This window comes from Mustelus asterias, chromosome 20 (assembly GCF_964213995.1).
Source record: "Mustelus asterias chromosome 20, sMusAst1.hap1.1, whole genome shotgun sequence".
In the NCBI taxonomy this organism is placed as follows: Eukaryota; Metazoa; Chordata; class Chondrichthyes; order Carcharhiniformes; family Triakidae; genus Mustelus; species Mustelus asterias.
Genome location: NC_135820.1, coordinates 48,854,076 through 48,877,817, shown reverse-complemented (window position 1 = coordinate 48,877,817; position 23,742 = coordinate 48,854,076). Strand labels below are relative to the sequence as shown.

Genomic DNA, 23,742 nt, shown 5'->3' with positions numbered 1-23,742 from the left:
GGCAGCAGTTTCCTTTTCTCTCTCTTGGGAGCGCTACTCTAGTGGAGTAGACGCAAGGTGGCCCTTGTTCCATCGGCGAGAGAGAGAATCACTCGGGCATTGGTGGGGTTTGGGTAACGGAGAACCAAACCTAAAATAAGCCCAGTGGAGTTAAAAAGGGGATCCCGCTACAGTGGGAATGTTGCTGGTACAGGCTCGATGGGCAAAATGGCCTCCTTCTGCACTGTAGGGATTCTATGAAGATGGTCGACAGGCTGTGGGGAATGAGGAAGTGAGTTACTCAGAGGAAATCCAGTCTCTGCCGTGCTCTTATAGCCAGCACGTTTATGTGGCTAATTCAGTTGAGTTTCTGGTCAATGGTATCCTAGGATATTGATGCGGGTCAATTCAATTATGGTAATACATTTGGATGACAAAGGGAGATGGTTAGATTCTCACTTGTTAAAGATAGTTACTGCCTGGTGTCAGTATTGCCTGCGACTTATCAGCCCAAGTGGCAAGTAAACCTACATTAAGCTTATTTCATAAAGCTAAAAATACATACAGCAACAAATGAATGCTTGCAAATAAAACAACATTGGTCTCTTTAGAAGGCTGAATGCATGATGGAAAAGCATTATAACTATGAAAAGTACAGAAGCAGAGTGAAGATGATAAAGATCTACTTCCCTACCAACAATTTTAGAATCATTGCAGGAGGAGGCCATTCGGCCCATCGAGCCTGCACCAACAACAATCCCACCTAGGCCCTATCCCCGTAACCCCACACATTTACTGCTGCTAATCCCCCTGACAATAAGAGGCAATTTAGCATAGCCAATCAACCTAACCCACACATCATTGTCATGTTGGAGGAAACTGGAGTACCCAGAGGAAACCCACACAGACACGGGGAGAATGTGCAAACTCCACACAGAGTTATCCAGGCCAGATTTGAACCCAGGTCACTGGTGCTGTGAGGCAGCAATGCTAACCACTGTGCCACCGTACTGCCCATTTGCACATATTGCACATCATAAACATGGTTGAATAAAACTTAACTAATTCAGGAGGTCATGAGATTTCATGTATAACAGCAAACCTCTTAAAAACTTACAATTGATTGCCATCTTACATTTCTTCCACTAGTACTAAATGCACAGAACATTTTACAGATTGCATTTAAAAATAGGATACTCACAATTTTTTGTGCAACACGAAAAAACTGAGATACGTCTCGAATTATGTGTCCAAAGTTATCATACACTTTGACATGCGGCCGCACCCATGATGGCAACTGTGACCTCACCTCAGTGCCGATGAATCTGAAAAAAAAAAGGACAAAGTTGAGCATGAAATGAATTGTCAAATTAACTTTGGAAATTAAAATCTGGCGTAGCTGCATTTTTGAGTCAGGAGTCTCAAGCTATTTTACCTCAAGTTATTTTACAACTTCATGTTACAAGATTAAAAACAAACATTGCAGCAGTTGAGCAACGTGTCCACAAAGCATCATTCCCTCCTCCAACAAACTCCTACATTTTAAAGCATTGGCCCAAGTGGTTTCACTGGTCCCGTTTATTCAATATCAATCTCAATTAGTTAAATTCATTGTTCATAGCAAAGAAAAGCCTACCTATAGCAGACACTGAAACGGCATTGTCCAAGAATTGGCACACACTGGCTATGTTCCGGAATAAGCTTATTGCAGCAGAATCACTGAGTAACAATTGCAGATAGGCAAATGGAGATAAACTCACTTGATCTTCCTCTGAACTTAAAGCACTCAATCCCTCAGGTCCAACCCACTGTTGCAGCCTGTCCTGTCCCACATACATCTTTCTTATAGTATCCCAGAGGAGGCTATTCAGCCCATCGAGCCTGCACCAACAACAACTCCACCCAGACTCTATCTCCGTAACCCCACGTGTTTACACTGTTAATCCCCCTGACACCAAAGGGAAATTTAGCATGGCCAATCAACTAACTTGCACAATTTTGGATTGTGGGAGGAAACCAGAGCACCCAGAGGAAACCCACACAGGCATGGGGAGAACACGCAAACACCACACAGACAGTCACCCAATTCAACCCGGGTCCCTGGCACTGTAAGGCAGCAGTGCTAACCACTGTGCCACCCGAATGTGTCCTTTCTGTCAACTTCATTTTTTCTCCTTTTGTCCAATCCCTTGCTACCTACTTGCGTGACCTTTTACAATGTCCTCCTTCACTTCAACAATTTCCTGGTCCTAACTTTCTCCTCTTCACAGTGGATGTCCAATCCTTCTACATCTTCATCCACCAAGAAAATGATTTGGGAGCTTTGTTTCTTTCTTCAACAGAGGCCCACTAGTCCCCATCCAGCACCTTGCTCTGCCCGATTCTCAGTTTGAAAAAGGTTTCCTTTGGCTTCACTCACTTCCTTCCTTTTGCTATGTATTCCCACGTTGGTCCAAGCTGTTCTGGCTTTTTCAGGGAGATATGGAACATTCCTTATTCCAGTCCTACTCTGGTTCCCTTCTCATCTCTTTTCAGGTGCATTGATGATTAACTGGTGCTGCCTCCTGCTTTCGACATGAACTTGAAAATTGCATTGACTTTGTTTTCATCTTTCTCTCATCTTCACCTGGCATATTTTAGATTCTTCCTTTCCTTGCCAAGATCCCTCTGTCACCATTTCTAGGGATAGACAATCAACTAATATGCACAACCCCCACGGAGTTCCACAGCTACCTTGACGACGTTTCCTAACATTCTGCTTCCTGCAAGGATTCAATTCCACCCTCACGTTTTCCTTTTTCTTCAACCATAGATCCTACCCCCAGTGTGGTTGACAAGACCTCTCCATCGATTCTGATCTATTTCACGCACTTCTTCTTTCACCCCTTCCCTTCCCACCTAGAACCACGATAAGGTTCATCTTGTTCTCGCCTTCCATCCAACCAGTCTCCATATTCAATGGATCATCCAGTTCTGCCACCTCCGTATGATGCCACCACGAAACATATCTTTGCCCCACCCTCCCTTTTCAACATTCCTAAAGGGCTGTTTCCCCCATGGTACCCTGGTCTACTCCTCAGTCACCTCCAATATCTCTTCCATTTCTATGACACTTTTCCATGCAAGTACAGGAGGTGCAACACCTCTCCTTCAATCTCTTCCCTTCTCACCATCCAAGGCCCCAAACTCCCTGCCAAGTGAAATGTACTTTTACTTCTTTCAATTTAGTCAACAATGCAAAGCTAGGTTGCTGGTGATACAACACCGTGAGGAAATGTAAGCTGTGAGAAAGACATAGAGAGGCTGCAATGAGATATAGACAGGTTAAGTGAGTGGACAACAAAATGGCATCAAAAAAAGGTTATTCTGATTTTCTATTCTTACAACCAAAGTGAATGTTTATTAAAGGCATGAACATTGTAAATGTCGATGTTCAGAGAGGCTTTGGTGTGCTCATACAAGGAACACAAAGTTATTGTGCAGGCACAACAAGCAATTTGGAAAGAGAATAGCATGCTAGCCTATGTTGCATGAGGATTGGAGTACAAGAATGAAGATGACTTGCTACTATTGTACAGGGCTTTGGTAAGATCACCCATGAAATACTACGTGCAGGTTTGGCCTCCACATTTATAGTATTTGTTATACTTGCATTGCGAGCGGCACTGTGAAGGTTCATTAGTTTGGTCCCTGCGATGCCCCAGGATTGGACCCATTTTCTTTGGAGTTCAAAAGAATGAAAGAAAATTGTGAAGAATGTTTCAAGGAGAACAAAAGATTCTGAAGGGGCTTTACAGAGTAGACAGAGACACTGTTTCCACTGGCTGTAAAATTGAAAACATGGGACACAGTCTCAGGATAAGGAGCTATCATTTAGGACTGTGATGATGAGAATGGTGCAATTCTTTGGAATTCTTTGTGCAGGGGGTTGTGGATGTTCCAGTAAAGTGGAGCTGATGTTTCGGGTCAGGCATGATTGTATTGAATGGAGGAGCAGGCTGGAAGGGCCATGTAGTATCCTCCTGTTCTTGTGTATCTTGCATTCACTGCTCATGGTGTGCTCTCGTCTTCACGGGGAAGAGCAAATGCTGGTCCTGTGGCTGATTTTTTTATATTCATTCATGGGACATGGGCATCGCTGGCTGGCCACCATTTATTGACCATCCCCAGTCGCCCTTGAATTGAGTGGCTTGCTGGGCCATATTAGAGGGCAATTGAAAGTCAACCACATTGCTGTGGCTCTGGAGTCACACCAGGTAAAGGTGGCAGATTTCCTTCCCTAAAGGACGTTAGTGAACCAGATGGGTTTTTCCAACAATCAGCAACGGTTTCATGGCCATCAGTAAATTCTTAATTCCAGATATGTTTTATTGAATTGAAATTCCAACATCTGCCGTGGTGGGATTTGAAACTGGGTCCCCAGAACTTTAACTGAGTTTCTGGATTAATAGTCTTGCGATAATACCACTCGGCCATTGCCTCCCCCTGGAGAACACCTCCAGTCTACAAGCATGGCTGCAAGCTTTCTGTTTGTCATTTTAATTTTCCACCTTGCCCCTCTTGGACCTTTGTCCTCGGCCTACTACAGTGTTCAAAAAAATTTCAACGCAAGCTCAAAGAACAGCACTTGACCTTTCAATTCAACAGTCCACAGACTTTTGGATTCAATATCAAGTTCAACAATTTTAAATCACGGGCCAGGATTTTACAGCCCCTCCTGCCTGGCTGGATATTATAGTCCCGCTGAAGTAAAGGGCAATTTAGTTGGGCCGCCGTATCCACGTCTGCCGGGGTGGGGAGTTGTGAATGTTCCAGTAAAGTGGAGCTGATGTTCCAGGTCAGGCATGATTGTATTGAATGGAGAAGCACGCTGGAAGGGCCATATAGTATCCTCCTGTTCTTGTGTATCTTGTATTCACTGCTCATGGTGTGCTCTTGTCTTCATTGGGAAGAGCAAATGTTGGCCGTGGCATGACTGTAAAATCCTGGGCATCATCTCTGCCTCCATTTTGTTCTGCTGGTTTGCTTTTGTCTTGTTTGCTGCTTATTCCTTCATATTGCATCCAGACACATCTTTTGTTCTTTACTCATCGTTACCCTCTTTGGTTTTGCAGCACGAAACCATTCATCATTTAATCCCTCGTACCTTCCACCCTTCCCTTTTGTTCACCCTCTCTGCCCCAAGTTTCACTTTGTATTATATTTCTATCTATTCCCATCTTTGGTGAAGCAGCATCATCAACCCAAAATGTTAAACTGTGTCTCTCCACAGATTATGACCTGCTGAGTGTTTCCAGCATTTTCTGTTTTTATTATAAGAGGTAGAAGGCCTTGGAGTCACTAAGAGAAAGACCTAAAGAGATGGCGATGCTGAACAACATGGAACAGCCCATTTTGGTGGTGGGCATCAGAAAAGCCAAGGAAGACAGTTAAAAGTCAAACACAGCACAGTGGTGTATAAATAATGCACGCCCAAGTGATAGAACAAGAATTTGTATCTAATTCTCCACAGGGAGAAATCATTCTCGTTGTGAAATGAATATATCGACAAATTATCACACTTCTTTCTCATACACCAGAACACAATATTCCAATATTCAGTCCCTGTATATTGAGATTGCTAATCATTGAAAAACATGGAAGTAACAATGTTCTGCAAGGTAGTCAGTAATGAAGTCGATTCTGAAACTATTTATTATTAGTATTATTTTATACAAAAACTTGTGAAAAAATCTTATTTACACACCTGTGGTCGCACAGAAAGATGGCTCCATAGTCATTTCGGTGACGAATAACTCTGCCAATGGCCTGATTGACGGCACGTGATGCTTGCTGCCTGTACCATTCTTGTCCCGATAAACTCTTTGAAAAAAAATTCCAAGTTATCTATGGTTTCATCCTTTAATTCATGTGATATTTGTATCTGAACAAAATGACATCCTGAATTACATAAACTTTTTTTTTGCATGTATTAATGACAAATTACTCCATCAAACAGATGTGATCAGCTTTGTTTTGTTAATTTACTATTTAATTTCTAGAATAAATGCTACCTAGAAAACAGAATTACTTCCATTTCTGCCACCACTAAATGCGCTTTCCCCATCCCTTTCAGCATTCTGAAGGGGCCATTCCCTCCCAACACCCTGGTCCGCTCCACAATCAACCCCAATAACCCTTTTCCTTCACACAAGAGCACAGGAGATACAACACCTGCCATTTTACCTCCTCCCTTCTCATCATTCAACACCCCAAAACACTCCCTACCAGGTGAAGCAGCAATTCAATATACTGCATTGTTGCTCACGTGATCTCTTCCACATTTGAGATGTGACCAAATGCAGATTGGGTGACCGTTATGTATAACAACGCCATTCAGTTCGTAGGCTTGCCCTGAGCTTCTGGCCACCTGCCATTTTAATTCTCCACCTTGCTCCCACTCTGAACTCTTTCTCCCTGTTCTTGTGGTTTTCCAATGAAGTTCAAAGTAAGCTTGAGGAACTGCATCTCATCTTTTGACTAGACCCATTCCAGCTTCCCTCTTCCAACAGCAAGTTCAACCATATTAACCTTTGCATTCTTTTTTGTTTCATTTTGCTTTGCTGGTTTTGGTTTAACGTTTTTTTGCTGTTCGTGATTCTGCCATTCACACTTCCAGACATATCTTTTGTTCCTTTATTTGTCCCATTAGCACTCTTTTTGACCTTGCACCTTTTGTCATTTGTCTCTCCTCCCCTCTACCCTATAACAGAACATCCTTTTTGTTGCCCTACCTTGTTTCGCTTGCTAAAAACTCTCATATCATCAGAACTTAGGATCGTAGAATCCTATAGTGCAGAAAGAGGCCATTCCGCCCATCAAGTCTGTACCGACCATAATCTAACCCAGGTCGTATTCCCGTAACCCCACGTATTTACCGTGTCACTCCCCCGACACTATGGACAATTTGGCATAGCCAATCAAACTAACCCGCACATCTTTGGACTGTGGGAGGAAACCGGAGCACCCGGAGGAAACCCACACAGACACGAGGAGAACGTGCAAACTCCACACAGACAGTCACCCAAGGCCGGAATTGAACCCGGATCCCTGGCACTGTGAGGCAGCAGTGCTAACCACTGTGCCACCATGCCGTCGGAAATTTTTATGTCTGAAACATTAACTCTGCTTTTCTCTTCATAGATGCTGTCAGAGGTGTTGGGTCTTTCATTTTCCATTTTCATTTCAAATTTCTAGCATCCACACTATTACGCTTTTGTTCAAATGTTTTAACAGCCTTAGCAAAAGAAGCTAAAGTCATTGGTACTGTTTAACCAATTTGCCCCAGTGTAAAGATAATTCATTTTACCAACAGGCCAAAGCTAGTGCGATGTTGATTTTTAAAATTCAAAACAGATTGTATTTGCATTCTGCATAAAAGCGTACCTTTGTATAGATCTATTTAATCAAAACAATCATCAGCAACACTCTTAAATGAATGGTGTACGATTTATCCATCAAAAAAATACAAAAATGTTTATGTATCATTTGAACAGTTAAATTTGGTTTAATGTGTTTATCCTTAAATTAACACCTGTAATTTGGGACAAGTGTTCAAAAAGAGAATATTTGGAACTTTATACAGGTTTAATTTATAGATGAATGACTATCATCAAATAAGATTATCAATAAAATATCATAAGCACAAAATAAATCTTTCAACCAGATGATTGTTAAAGGGCCAGGTCTATTAAACAGTGAAATACATTACCCGAACATTTCCGACACATTTTGATCTCATTTCATCAAGGAATTGCATCTTTAGCACTACTCGAGGGTCCATCCGAGGCGGAAACGGCAAACCAGTGACAATTACACCTCGCCCATTCGTATCCGCAAAATCCAAGCCTTCACTGGCCTAAAGAACAACAGATACAGCAACATAACATATGTCTTTGCAAATTTCCAGTAACTAAATCTTTGTATATACAAAAATAAATTGATTAGGGTCAAACCATAGCATCCTTACAGTACAGGAGGCGGCCACTTAGCCCATCGAGTTTGCACCTACAACAATCCTACCCAGGCCCTATCCCTGTAACCCCACGTATTTACCCTGCTAGTCCCCCTGACACGAAGGGTCAATTTAGCATAGCCAATCCACCTAACCTGCACATCTTTGGACTGTGGGAGGAAACTGGAGCACCCGGAGGAAATCCACGCAGACATGGGGAGAATGTGCAAACTCCACACAGACAGTCACCCGAGGTCAGAATTGAACCCGGCTCCCTGGCACTGTGACGCTGCAGTGCTAATCACTGTGCCACCATGCCATCCCTAATTCACCCAAATTCACATCATAGATGTGAATTTATACCTGTAGAATCAGGAAAATTTCATTCCATCACGCTGGCCTGGGTTCAAAGCAGTACGAAATGAATATGCACTAACCTACACTGCCACAAATATACACTTACTCTCAAAGCTTTGCATTAGGATATTGTACATGGTTTGATATAATTTGCTAATCTTACGAAAACACAACTACATTACCTCCCATGGCCTGGATTATTTCTAGTTGTCGATGTCACTTCAGGCCACTTCAGCAACATTCTGTAACCTATCACTATGATCAAGCTTTTGACGACTCTGCCTAATCCCATTTTTTTAGATTTGCAATTCTATTCCTCCCTATCCACACCTGTCCCCATGATGTACCAGGAGTTATTTTTCAAAATCAAAATATAAATGCAAGTTGCTTGCTAACTGTACTTGCATTTGCTAGCACTACTCAGAGAGCACAGCCAACAATCATAGGTACAGGCAACATTTTGGATTTAATTCAGCTACTGTGCATAATCGAGAAGGGTGCCATGATGGAACACTGCTGCCTCAGAGCTCCAGGGACCCGGATTTGATTCCAGCCTTGGGTGACTGTGTGGAGTTTGCACGTTCTCCGCATGTCTGCGTGGGTTTCCTCCGGATGCACCGGTTTCCTCCACAGTCCAAAAATGTGCAGGTTAGGTTGATTGGCCATATTAAATTGCTCCTTAATGTCAAATTATGTGTAGGTTAGGTGGATTAGAGGGGTAAATAGGCAGGATTACAGGGATAGGGCCTGGATAAGATGCTCGGTAGGAGAGTCAGTACAGACTCAATGGGCTGAATGGTCCCCTTCTGCACTGTAGGGATTCTATAATTCTAAAAATTACCTGACTATTAAAACAATACTTCCTTGTTGAGGGATTGTACACTTGTACACTGCATCTAGTTTCTTACCTTTCCTCTGCACACTGCATAGAAACAAGCTCCATTTGACTTTGGATCACTCACTTTATCATAGTATGCATCCATAACCTGGAAGAAATTTGCCAATAGCAAGGTAAAATAATCACAAACTCGGGGGAAAATGCCAAGGATACTTAAATTGCTGCAGAATTTAATTTTTTAGTGTGAATAAAATCAGATATGCAGATTTACAAAGCAGTGAAAAAATAAAATCAAACCTCTGTAAATGATCCCTTGCCTTTTACTTCCACAAAGATAGGTTTTATCTCTTCAATTCTATTGGAAATGCCCTGCTCCTGTTGAAAAGAATAATTTAAATGGTGGTGAGCTGCCTTCTTGAACCACTACAGTCCCTAAGACATAGATACACCCACAGTGCTGCTAGGAAAGGCATTCCAGGATTTTGACCCAGCGACAGTGAAGGAACAGCGATATGCTTCCAAGTCAGGATGGTGAGTGACTTGGATGGGAATTTCCATGTGGTGGTGTTCCTAGATATCTGCAGCTCCTGTCCTTCTAGATGGTAGTGGCCATGGGTTTGGTTATTGTTTTGCAAGTGCCACAGGATTTGTTCTACTTTTTCTGGACAGGGCATACATACCTGGGCAATTTTCCACATTGCTGAGTCGATGCCAGTGTCGTAGCTGGACTGGAACAGCTTGGCCGAGGGCACAAGTCTTCAGTACCTTTGCTGGAGTATTATTTGGGCTCAGAGCCTTTGCAGTGCCCAGTGCCTTTAGTTGTTTCTTGATATCGCGTGAGTGAATCAGATTAGCTGAAGACATCTGTGATGATGGGAACCTCAGGAGAAGGCTGAGATGGATCATCCAGCTCAATCAGTAGTGATACTACTGAGCCATTCTTGGTGATGGACATTGATGCACCCCACCCCACCCAGAGTTTGTTCTGTACCCTTACCATTCTCAGCACTTCAAGTGGTGCTCAACAGGGAGAATTTTTGATTCATCAGCTGAGGGAAGCCGTGGGTAGTAATCAGAAGTAGGTTTCCTTGCTCATGTTTAGTTTGATGTTGCAAGTCCTCATGGGGTTTGAAGTCAATATTGAGGATTCCCAAGGCAATGTCCTCCCTCACATATACCACTGTGCCACCACCTCTGCAGTGTACTTCTTGCTGGTCGGTATGTCTATGTCAGGCTGTTGCTTGACTAGCCTGTGAGAGAGCTCTTCCAATTTTGGCACAAGTCCCAGATGTTAGTAAGGAAGGTCAATAGGGTTGGATATGCCGATGTCATTTCCAGTGCTGAGGGAATGCTGTATGGTCTGCCCAATGTTATTCCGTTATGACTTTGTACAATGGTTTACTGGGCCATTTGAGAGGGCAGTTATAAATCAACCATATTGTTAGGGTCTGGAGTCACATGTGGGCTAGGGCAGGCAAGATTTTCACCCCTTAAGGACATTAGCAAATCAGTTGGGTCTCTCCTCCCCCGGCCAACATTAGTCAGGGCCTCTGGATTACAGTCCAGTAACATTTTCACTGTGCCACTATCCTTGCCAATGTGTGACCCACAGCAATGTGGCTGACTCTTAACTACCCACTGAACTGGCCAAGTAGGCCAGTAATATAGGGATGGATAATAAACACTTGGCTTGCCAGCTCTGCCCACATCCTGTCCCATGAATCAATTAAAAAAATAAATTATGTGTGGTCACTTACCTTCCAGAACTCAAGGCTTTTATCCATGACGGGGTATGATGGGAAGAAAACCAATAAACCATTTGGAACCACTCTAGACAGATTGACTGGAAGCAAGGAAAAACCAGGTGTGTAATTAAAGTACTTGATTCGGGAAGTTATTTAAAACATCCAGGCCAAGGTTTGCAAAGAAGCATTTTAAAACATTTTTCTTAACTTTTTCTTTTGATGTACAGAAACCACCCAGTATCAAATGCTTTATTTCTGAAGAGAAGTGGAATCTGTCCAGAACCATGTAATATTTGTTTGGCATTCTGTAGCAATGCGTAATTTTTATAAACTACAGTTTGTGACAAGAATGTAAGAACAAATCAAATAGGAACTGGAATAGGTTATTTGGCCCTTTGAGCTTGCTCCACCACTCAACAAGATCATGGTGGATCTTCTACCTCAATTCCACGCTCCCGCACAATCCCCATATCCCTTAATACCCAAAAATCTATTGGCCACCATCTTGAATATACCCAATGTTGAGCATCCACAACTTTCTGGGATAGAGAATGCCAAAGGTTCACAAATCTTTGAGTGAAGAAATTTCTCATCTCAAGACTTAAATGGCCTGTGGATAAGTTTTGCAACATTTTGCATTTTAAAGCTAATGATAGTTTAACATCTCACTCAATAAAGAAAATAATGCTTATGTTTTGTGACATTTTTAAGGCAGCAAAGAAGTCTGTCTTTTCGTTTTTGCTGACAATCAGAAATCATCGACCTTTGCACCTTCCCTTTCAGTGCCCAGGTTTAAACATCACACTCTCTTTTGATTTAACAAATGAATAAATAATGCACAGTGTAGAATCTACTTCAGGAACTTTGAGAATTTCGAGTTTTGGTGCATTTTCTGCATTCACCCTTTTCAAGACTTCCAGGGAAAAACAAGACTTCTGCATCAGGCTTAGACTCTGCTGCACCCTCTCCCTTCCTACTCCCTTGGGTTTGCTGAAGGCCACGTAGACTTGTCTCCGCTACGACACCACCCCACCACACCTTGCGAGTTCTGGCTCCACTGCTCCCACCACCACTCTACCCTTAGCCTTCCGAGCCCAGACTCCACTTACTGCTCAGGAATTTCTGATCCCCAGCTCTGTCGCTCACTCCCTCCCATTCCCGGCATCATTCCCACTCCCAACCCTTCAAATCCAATTCCAGGCCTGCCATATCCTGTGTCTCCACAAAGTAAGCTACAGCAGAGCTTGTCCTCCTGGTGGGATGACTGCCAGCTCCCCAGAGCCTGCTCCTGGCCTCCTTAATAGCAGAGATTGTCTGGGCTTTGAGACTCTCTCCTCCAGGCTTTGGCAGTCCTGGAGGCAGCTCCAGCCAAGGGGAGAGGAGGAGGAGGAGGTTGGAAAAAAATTTAAAGGATGAAATTCTATTATTCAAATGTCAGAATTCTGCCAAATGGCAGAAATTTCTGATCCCTGCATTTACAAGCAAAGGTCTATTAAATTGAACGGGCAGAGGAGACTATTGCATTTAACATTCAGCAGGCGTAGGGTAAAATAGCACAGTATTTGTTACGGACTCATGATCCAATGGTCTGGATTAACAATCCTCAGAGACAAATGCAAATCTCACCATGATGGTTGGGAATTTAATACAGCTAATTAAATAAATAAGGAATTAAACGCCAGTATCGACAATGATGTCCATGAAACTACCAGAACCTAACTAGCTCACTAATGTCCTTTAGGGAATGAAACCTGCTGTCCTTATTTGTTCTGACTTTTGGAATTCCAGATACACTACAATGTGATTAACTCTTAACCGTCCTCTGAGATTAGCTAGCAAACTTCTCCACATCAGAGCTCCTACAAAAATCTATAATCCAAATGAACTACAGCTATTCAAGAAGACTCACCATCAACTTGCCAAGGACAATAAGTAATGGGTAATAAATGCTGACCTTGCCAGTGATTCCCACGCCTGGCAATTGAAGAAAAAACACTTGTACCTTTCAAGATCTATCTCTATTTTCATCTCTATTAGAAATAACAGCCACAGTGACTTAATCTCCATTTGGAAACAAAATGCACCTACTCACCCATTGTTTTTCCAAGAGATGACATGTACTCAGGTGAAAACCTAAAGTGAGAATAGTTTCCGTCACAATTAAGAGCCATAACACTTTCCACATTCAATTACACATTAGATACTGCCGAATTAAAGGTTTCTGAGGGTTTGTCAGCACAAATTATTAAAAATAGTGCAACTGAACCATTAGCAAAAGGAGTCCCAGTTCTGGTTCAAGTTACACAAAAATACATCTTTAAAAAAACACTGCATTCAAAAGTACTGTGTGGTCAGAATGCTGTGACTTTCAAAAAACCTTTCACAAACCATTCATTTGTCTAAACGTAATGTGAAGAGGCACACCAATGTTACTAGTTCCCGTCAGAAATCCAACCGGTTTGAAATCTAAATGTTTTTCTGTGGAGCGCCTGCGGGAACTCAGTAACCCATGTGCAGATCTTTTTTTTTTTAATTAGACAAGCCTCAATGTTTGTAGAGAGAGAGAAACAGAGTTAACATTTCAGACTGATGATCTTGCAGCAGCTAAAATGCCAACTCTTGTTTCACTTTCTACAGATGCAGCCACACCTGCTGAGCATTTCCACCATTTTTTGTCTTTATCTCAGAATTCTAGCATCCGTTGTATTTTGTTCTCATCAACCTCGTTGTTTGTTGCATTATGAGCTTTCATGCAGTCTCCTTCAGTCAGCATTTGATTCAAACTGTTCTCCCTCTTGTTCAGTTGTCACTTTAATAATCCCATAAACCTCCGTGAATCAGAGAAATTAACTATGAGTTTTGAATGTCTTTTCTGACCCCTTTTGCCAGAAAAAAAAGGCTCTGTCACAAAAGAACACAGCAAGCATACATATAAGACACCAAAAATCCATCTTCTGCTCAGTAGCTGTGTCTTGTCAATAACCTATAACTATTTTGTATTGGCTTTCATATAAATTTGCACCTCACCTTTGGTTATAGGCAGAGCTTAACTGTACTCCATCAGGGCCTTTTGGTACAATCCCAATCCATATTTGGTGTTTGCCAATCACATGAGGATTTTCCAGACTGACAGGAAAGGGGCTAAAAGATGTATTGGCAGGCATGTATTAATATAAATGTATTAGCCGGTTAAGCACATATGCATCATTATTCAAAGAAGAAAATGTTGTAAAGATTTCAATAAACACTGTGATACTTAACAGTATACATGTTTAAACATTCAATAATATTATTCTAACAGAACCAGGGAAACATTCATATCAATAGTTAAGAAAGCCAGTGATTTTTCTCCAAACAAGTTCAAGTCGTTAGATCCACTCATTAAAAAACTTCAGATTGTTACTGATTTACCAATCATGTGTACAAAATGCAGGAGGGTTTTGTTCTTTCAAATTGGAATAGTTTAGTCACAGTGGCACTGGCCCAACTGTATAAATGGAAGTGGGCGGCACGGTAGCACAGTGGTTAACACTGCTGCTTCACAGCTCCAGGGACCTGGGTTCGATTTCCGGCTTCGGTCACTGTCTGTGTGGAGTTTGCACATTCTCCTCGTGTCTGCGTGGGTTTCCTCCGGGTGCTCCGGTTTCCTCCCACAGTCCAAAGATGTGCGGGTTAGGTTGATTGGCCAAGCTAAAATTGCCCCTTATTGTCCTGGGATGCGTAGATTAGAGGGATTAGCGGGTAGAATATGTAGGGACATGGGCGTAGGGCCTGGGTGGGATTGTGGTCGGTGCAGACTCGATGGGCCAAATGGCCTCTTTCTGTACTGTAGGGTTTCTATGATTCTATGATTGTTACAAGATGACTGCATCCTGTGCCTCGTAATTGTTTCATTCTGAGCCTGCATTGCTTGAAGCATTGATTGAGACATGGCGAGCTTGTAAAGTTCATACTTACATTATACACCATAATTGTATTCGATTTTCAGTTGGTGACAGTGTTGAAAACAATGCAAGTGCTTTAATATATTTCTACATGTTGTTTTTGAATATACTCACATTTGCATTTCTGAAGTGAAAGAGGACAATGGAGCAAGGGTACCACTTGTTAGGATGATCGACTGAACTCCTTGGCGTACCAGCTCAGCCATGCTGTAGCCAGGGCAGAAGCACCAGTAACTTAAAATCTTTCCTGTCAACATAATTATATTTTTCACAAAGGCAAAAAACAATGAAGAATTGGATGTCATAATATCTAAACTTATCCCGAAAAGACACTGGATATCTTAACAGAGAACTTTTGTAAGTAGGTTTTCTCTGTCCCAGTTTTTAAATTAAGTTGGGGACATTTAGTAAAATATTGAGGGATGTACATTTTTGTATAAATAAATAGGATGACTTGATAATTTATACAAGTTATGAGCAAGTTACAGTCTACATGCTGAACTAGATATAGCACTTGTACCACTTCATTTAACCCATATTCCGGTCCCTGCTGCAAACAAAGGAGCAACAATTATAAAATAATAGATCTAAATATTACTTTTTAATATATAAATCGTATAAATGCATAGATTCATAGATGGGCCAAAAGTTCAAGCATACCTTGTATACGCAAACAGGTATACTAAACCAAACTGAAAGTAAATAACCCCAATTCACAAACTGAAACCAAAACTTAAAATTCTTAACCCTTAATTTAACTCACATCAGAGACAGTTATCAGATTTGAACCTGGATCCCCAAGAAACGAGCCTGGGCCTCTCTATTACTAGTTCAGTGAAATTACCATTATGCACAGTGTAGTGGTTTCTGAATGAACTACTCCACATTGCAAAGCTTCCATGTTCTATGGAACAAAATGTCTCCCTCTCTCAACTTCTTACCCAGAATTTTAAATTAATGTCTCCAGCTGGAGTGAATAATTTTCATTACTCACTGCATCAAAATCCTTCATCGATGAGTTAAATAAATCTATATTCTTCGAACACAACTCTCAGGCAACTAATTTAAAGTTTCCAAAAGCTGCCCATTTATGTAATATTTAATAGATTTTTTAAAAAAATTATAGAAGTTTAATCTTTTTGATCATTCTCGCCATGTCCCTAGCCAAGCTGTCCCAGAAGAGCTACAAATATAATCAGTCAATCGCTTCTTTGCTCTGGTTACTACTGCTCCATGCCACTTGCCTCCCACTATGCAAGGTTATATTACATTAACTCCTTGATAATCTGCAGCTTTGCCGGCATAGGAGCGAGATAACCATATTCAACCCCAATACATGGCTTCACTACACCAGTGAATTTTAGATCAGGGACTTTATGAAAAGTGAAATACTAAGTACCCGTCAACGTGGAAAATTGTCTAGTCTTTCCACAAAAAAAAGGTAAAAACAACCCAGACAATTCTGCCCTATCAGTCTATCCTCAATTATCAGCAAAGTGATAGAAAGTACCATCGATTGTGTCACCTAGTGGCACTGGACAGCCAACAGACTTCTCACCAATGCTCAGTTTGGGTTCTGTCAGGGCCGCTCAGCTCCTGGCTTCAATACAGCCTTCGTACAAATATGGACAAAAAAAGAGCAGAATTCCAGAAGCAAGGTGAGAGTGACTGCCCATGACATCAAGGCAGCATTTAACTGAACATGGCATCAAGGTGCAGACAAGTTCATGTTGACTAATTTTAATAATTTTAGTTTACTTATACTCAATTGTCAACGAATCAAATCAACTAACTCAACATGGTTGTACCAAGCGATTCTCCCTCTTTAGTTTCATTCCTACTTGACAAATGATGTGCGCCATATTACCTTTGGCCAAAGGTTAGGATTTACAATTTAACCACAGGACACAAGTGCCAGACAATGGCTATCTCCAACAAAGGAGAGAATCTAACCACCTCTCCTTGATGTTCAACAGTATTACCATCTCATCACCTCTCTTTGATGTTCAACAGGATTACTGTCCCTTTTTTTTAAAGTAACAATCAAGAAGAATATAATCAATCGCTTACAAGATCATTTGCTCTGGTTACTACTGCTCCATACCACTTGCCTCCCTCTGTGCAAGGTTATATTACATTAACTCATTGATAATCTGCAGCTTTAGCGGCATAGGAGCTAGATAACCACATCCAACCCCAACACATGGCTTCACTACACCAGTGACTTTTGGATCAAGGAGCTTATGAAAAGCGAAGTACCAGGTAAAGAGAAATTTCAAGTACCACCTCACAACGCCAGGGTTCGATTCCCGCCTTGGGTCACTGTCTGTGTGGAGTCTGCACGTTCTCCCCGTGTCTGTGGGTTTCCTCCGGATGTTCCGGTTTCCTCCCACAGTCTGAAAGACGTGCTGGTTAGGTGCATTGCCCATGCTAAATTATCCCTCAGTGTATCCGAACAGGTGCTGGTGTATGGCCACTAGGGGATTTTCACAGTAACTTCATTGCAGTATTAATGTAAGCCTACTTGTGACTAATAAATAAATCAACTTTAAACAGTTGATTACACATCATTAGGGTTCTGCAAAGAACTTTTTCTGGTAACTTCAACTGAATCATTCTTCCGAAGTTTAAAAATTCAATATTTCTATTTGATACATTTTTGGACAAAAGCCCAGAATTTAAACGTACAGCAGATATGATTCATTGCCAGAATGGTATTGAAAGCAAATGGCCATCATAATGGAGAAGCAATCCAGAGTTTTTCCTACTATGCCTCCAGGCTACTTTAAGTATGGACCGCTCGATTATCTGAGGGGTTGCTAATGGAATTAGAACCACAGAATCTCTGCATTGCAGAAAGAGCCGATTCAGGCAATCAAGCCTGGACCGACCCTCTGAAAGAGCATCCCACCCAGGCCCTCCCCTAAGCCGATCCCTGCAACTGCGCACATTTACCATGGCTAATCCACTTACACATTTTTGGGCACCAAGGGGCAATTTAGCATGGCCAATCCACCTAACATACACATCTTTGGGCAGGAGGGGGAAACTGGAGCGTCCTGTGGAAATCCACGCAGACACGGGGTGAACGTGCAAACTCCACACGGAGAGTTACCCAAGGCCAGAATGCAACCTGGGTCCCTGGTGCTGTGAGGGAGCAGTGCTAACCAACTGAATGAAACATAAGCAAATTATTTGAAAGCTTCTGTTTTTTGACCAGCGGTTATAAAAATTTCTTGGTTCTGTTTTATTTGAAGGTAATAGGTTTCTTAAAACTTCTAAGTTCTGATAGGAATAGAGATAATGGCCAGAGTTCTTGGGTCTTGTATGGCCCGCCACCGCTGCCAGTGAAAGTGGAGAATTTGGCACTCAGCCAAAACTGCATTCACAACAGTGGAACTGTTGAATCCCTGCCTTGGGAGAGGTCAGATAATCCCAGCCCATGTTTCCACTTGTGGAGAACACCCAAACTTGTGACCAGTAAATCCAATAGAGAATTCAGGATAAACTTCTTGATCCAAAGAGTGATCAGAACGTGGAATGCTATTGTACAAGATTCATCAGAGGCTTGACAGGGTATAGGCACCGAGAGGATGTTTCCTCCCGGGGTGGGTGGGGTGGGGGCGCAGAGGAATTGTGATGAGGAAAATTTATCCACTCTCAAAATTGTGAATCTTTGGAAATCTCAGTCCCATAAGGTTGTGGATACTCCATCGCTGAGGATATTTAAGGTCAAGATAGATAGGTTTTTGATCTCTTGGGGAACAAAAAGATATGGAGTGCAGGGAGGAAAATGGAAAAAAGATCTGCCATGATTGTACTGAATGGAAGAACAGGTCCAAGGCTACTCCTGTTACAATTTCTTATGCTATTGTGCTCACTTGGAATAGTTAAGATATATAACATACATACGTTTATGCAGATTTATTTCTATGTGAGAAAAACAAAGGGTTATATGGGCAGGTGGAGGTTCATGTGAAGCATAAACATCAGAATTGACCAGTTGGGCTGAATGGCCTGTTTCCATGCTGTCAGTCCGATGCAAGAGCTGGAGCATTCCTGCTACCCTGATTAAATGTTATCCCTCATCTAATATGTTGTAATGCCGAGGCACTGCAGTGCCACCACTGGGAGGAGGGTACAATGCCAATGTGATGAGTTTACACAGATTGTTTATTTATTAGTCACAAGTAAGGCTTACATTAACACTGCATCCCCCTAGTCGCCAGTCTGGTGCCTGTTCAGGTCAATGCACCTAACCAGCACGTCGTTCAGAATGTGCGAGGAAACAGGAGCATCTGGAGGAAACCTACGCAGACACTGGGGGAATGTGCAAATTCCACACAGACAGTGACCCAAGTCGGGAATCGAACTCGGGTCCCTGGCGCTGTGAGGCAGCGCTGTGAGGCAGCAGTGCTAACCACTGTGCTACCATACAGAAATAAAAGAAAATGCAGATAAATATCTAAATTACAGACAAAATATGACTTTATAATGACAACCGAGTTACCTGTGACATTGTTCCACTCTTCTGCGCTGCTAGGTGAAGTTAATTGTGACAGTAAAAATGAACTGCCCATCTATAGTAAAGTAGTTTTGCTCCATAGTGACTAACTGGATTACAGGTAAATCCCGTTTTTACGTAGTACAATTTTACTGGATATGTCTGTTTTAAGGAATGAATGTGATTGGATTGAAAACTGACAGTTACGCATGTTGTGGCACTGACTGCTCCCCATAATTGCGGTCCTCTGATTCACCTACCTGTCACAATAATGTATAAAGTTGTGATTAGGCAATCATATACAGTAGGCTAGGTATTTAATAATGAAGGAAAAACACAACCTGACATGTTTTATTTTCCAATATTATTAATATCTTTGTGTATTTTACTATAATTCTCAGGGTGAACAACACAATACCAGTTTTAAGGAAATTCAATTTTTACAGAATGAACTTGGCCCCAACCCATTTCGTAAAAACGGAATTTATCTGTATCTGGAAGGAAAAACAGAAACTTATATTTAGCATTTTCTTGTGTCTCTGAGAAAAAAAACGACTGACATTGAAGCGTATACATTTGTAGTAAATAGGAAAACCAAAATAGTTACTTTACACAGTAAAAACCCAAGAATCCATAAACAGCAAGGAATGAATAATCAGTTAATTTAACTTTTGTTGGGATTGTTCTATTGCCAGTTTAAGCTATTACGATCAGATTTGTACCTTGTTTTTTTGTAACTGATGAAGTCCATAAATCAGTTCTCTGCTGCTTCTTCTTCCCACTATTATCTGGGTGTACATGAACCTACGGGAAAATGAAATGCGTAAATTAATCATAGCAGCAAAAAAATAAGAAGCTGGCAACTATGAAAACATCCGGGCAAAACTCAGTAATCAGTAACAAATAAAGATATTTTTAAAAATGATGGCAGCATTTTAAGTACATAAGCAAATTTACATGTTGTATGTAGAATAGTGTGTGTGAAGGAAGCAGGCAGAAGTAGCCACAGACTAACTTCCTGGCACTGGTAAATTTACAGTCTTAACATGTATGATAGAATCCCTACAATGCAGGAGGCCATTCGGTTTATTGAGTCCGCACCAACCACAATCCACCCAGGCCCTATCCCCCTAGCGCCATGTATTTACCCTGCTAGCCCCCTGACACTATGGGGCAATTTAGCATGGTCAATCAACCTAACCCGCACATCTTTGGACTGTGGGAGGAAACCGGAGCACCCGGAGGAATCCCACGCAGACACAGGGAGAACTCCACAGTCACCCGAGGCTGGAATTAAACCAGGATCCCTGGCGCTGTGGGGCAGCGGTGCTAACCACTATGCCATGCTGCAAGAAAACATGATAAATTTAATTGGCAACTTTGAAAAACAACTAAACATTGCAGAAAAGTCAATGATGTTGACTCTGGTGTAATAATACTGCTGGAACACCATTTTAAAAAAGATTAAATTCCAAAATAACCTTGTAATGCTTGGTCACATTCTGCCCCATGGTGTGTGGTGTAGTACCCTCTGGAGGATTGCCACAGAAAACAATCTGAAAAGAAAGGTAGATTTATTGTAACCATTAGCTCCAATACTTATCTATAATATGTAATTGGGTATCTTTCAGTGCACTATTTAAGTCAGCTGCTGTGTTGGATCCAAGACTGAAATCAGCTTCATTTTGGGCCAAATCCTGTTTTGTCAGCTGGCCTTTGGATTCTAGCGACTTTCACTTTTACCACTGCTTCCAGACAGCGTTTCACTGCTGGACGATCACTGTTGTAGCAAATGGTCTGCTATAGGAGGCTCGGGTTCCTGCTCCTCTGCTGGAAATTTTCAATCTCTGCTGAACTAGCTCTGATTTGTTTCTGCTAGTTCCCATCCATCCCCTCGTTCCTGACTCTTCACCACAGCGAACAGTTTCCCTGCATCAGATTTGCCAGTTTTTTTTTCATAATCTATAACCTTTAATAACCATTAAATTTCCTATGCAAAATAAAATATGTCAAATTTCCTGATTGCAACTTCATAGTTTGTGCGTCATCTCCACTGAGATGATAAGATGACATTACATCTGATAAACATAGATCACCGCCAGGTGCGGCATTCACTTTGTTTTAAGACATATAATTATGGACAGTACTTATTACAAGACATGTTTATAAAATTAAAAAGGAAGTAGTGATTTTCTCTTCCTTTCCCATCCAATGCTAGAAAGGCAGCAGGAAAGGAAACACTCATCAGGGGACAAATTAAAAAGAGAACATGCTGTTATTCCCAAGAATTCAAAGCCTTGGCCATTAAGAAAACAGATGGGACTGCAAGCTGGTTAACCTTACACAATTCACACCCATGGCATTTAGAGCTCTATATTGAAAATATTCCATTTATTTTGCTGTCAACTTACAATTGTTCCAATTACATCAGCAACAATTTAAAAATAATAGTTTCACAGGCAACTTCATAGAGGGTGGCACAGTGCTTAGCACTGCTGCTTCTCAGCGCCAGGGACTCGGGTTCAAATCCCGGCTTGAGTCATTATCTGTGTGGAGTCTGCGCATTCTCCCCATGTCTGCATGGATTTCCTCCGGATGCTCCAGTTTCCTGCCACAGTTCGAAAAACGTGCTGGTTAGGTGCATTAGCCATGCTAAATTTTTCCTCAGTGTATCCGAACAGGTGCTGTAGTGTGGTGACGAGCGGATTTTCACATTAACTTCATTGCAGTGTTAATATAAGCCTACTTGTGACACTAATAAATAAGCTTTAAACTATAATCAAAAGTGCTCCTCTGACAACAATCCTGTTAGCTTATTAAAAAGTATGTGGTTTTCAATATAGCCAACCTGCTCACACAGTGATTTGATAACCTAAGTTAGTGCCTCATCATAACAACCAAATCATCCTTCCAAGTTGAAAAAAGTTAGGTTGAATAGCTAATCATTGCAATGTTGTTATGCATCTAAACCACTATATCATCTATACTACCATTATCTGCTTCTTCCACAAGCAGCAAAGTTTTGGATGAGCTGAAATTTATGGAAGTACTGTCCATAATTCTATGTCTTAAAACAAAGTGAATGCCGCACCTGGCGGTGATCTATGTTTATCAGATGTAATGTCATCTTATCATCTCAGTGGAGATGACGCACAAACTATGAAGTTGCAATCAGGAAATTTGACATATTTTATTTTGCATAGGAAATTTAATGGTTATTAAAGGTTATAGATTATGAAAAAAAAACTGAGGTGTTGCAAGATTTTGGTTAGAGTTTGATAGGACTGAAGTAGTCTTTATTGACGACTAGAACCATTTACAAAACTACAGTAAAAGGTACAAGCTAGGAGCAGTTTCCATGCTTGGTTCTGCACATCTCTGTTCAACGTCAGTGTCTGTGGTGCAGATCATGTGCTCTATTACATCTCTGTGGGCAGTATGGTTCTCAGTCCCACATTATCCCTATTTGTGCCAGACCCTTATATGACAGGAAGCAGACCATGAGAGCACTGAAATTAGTCAAAAGGTAACAAAGGTCGAGATGAGGGTTTCAGCAGCAAAGGGGCCATGTCAAGTTCAGAAACAACCAATCCTATAGAGGTTGTCTTTGCTACGGACACAAGGTAGGAAACTCAGCTCAGGTCAGAGAGTGCCAAGGCCGTGAACAAAGCTTAACCTGAGATAGTGATCAGGTAGGCTGCCAAGTGTTGGCACTCCCCCTCAACCATTCATTGAATTCATCCAGCACAAGGTTATGGACGGTAGGGGAAAAAGGGTGCTGAAGTGTGCGGGGATGCTGAGGAAGGCAATTCAGATCAACAGGGAAAGAATTAAAGCATTGCAAAGCCATCCAGTGGGGGGCAGCAAATATATTCACAACATCACTAATAGGTGCATTATTGCATTAGCTTCACAATTCCTGGAAACACACACTACTTTTAACACGTAACAGATGGATAGTGCAAACCTGTGTGCACACATCGCTCTTTATGTTCCAGACTACATCTCATTTCCATAATCAACTTTAGGTTTATTTCATAAACTGAACACTCAGCATTGTGCGTTCAGTTCAAGTTAACTGCAGGCATAATTACACTTCTGCAACAAGTATAAATCATTTGCACAAAGGACTTAGATCAAGTTATTAAAGAAAAAGACAATTTTATTCAAAACCATTTTAGATTATTGCAATTTGACACCGCATCTTACCTCAAGAATGTCAGCTACCTTCTGTAGTCCACTTGTATTGGTGAATATTCCACTGCCTACAGACGGGTGGACAAAGAAGTCAGTTTAATCTCAAGCTCCAACTATGTCAGCATTTTGATTAATGTGACAAGTTTTTGGGAAGGGGACACACAGGCATGGTCTGAAACCAACTT

General features: G+C 41.5%; 1 protein-coding gene across 7 annotated transcripts in view; it reads right to left on the bottom strand.

The window, feature by feature from the left end:
- rtel1 (regulator of telomere elongation helicase 1) overlaps positions 1-23,742 on the bottom strand; it is a 123,744-nt gene that overhangs the window by 58,316 nt on the left and 41,686 nt on the right. For all 7 annotated transcript variants that reach the window (XR_013500294.1, XR_013500295.1, XM_078236490.1 and 4 more), the window contains exons 14-25: positions 23,570-23,625; positions 20,842-20,916; positions 20,083-20,164; positions 14,971-15,103; positions 13,940-14,053; positions 13,005-13,045; positions 10,925-11,010; positions 9,465-9,542; positions 9,238-9,315; positions 7,730-7,876; positions 5,726-5,841; positions 1,181-1,304 (exon numbers count right to left, since the gene is read on the bottom strand). Coding sequence is in view for 5 of the 7 variants with exons in the window: in XM_078236490.1 (XP_078092616.1) it covers positions 1,181-1,304; positions 5,726-5,841; positions 7,730-7,876; positions 9,238-9,315; positions 9,465-9,542; positions 10,925-11,010; positions 13,005-13,045; positions 13,940-14,053; positions 14,971-15,103; positions 20,083-20,164; positions 20,842-20,916; positions 23,570-23,625 (1,130 nt within the window). In the remaining 2 variants the exon portion in view is untranslated. The remainder of the gene's footprint in view (positions 1-1,180; positions 1,305-5,725; positions 5,842-7,729; positions 7,877-9,237; positions 9,316-9,464; positions 9,543-10,924; positions 11,011-13,004; positions 13,046-13,939; positions 14,054-14,970; positions 15,104-20,082; positions 20,165-20,841; positions 20,917-23,569; positions 23,626-23,742) is intronic.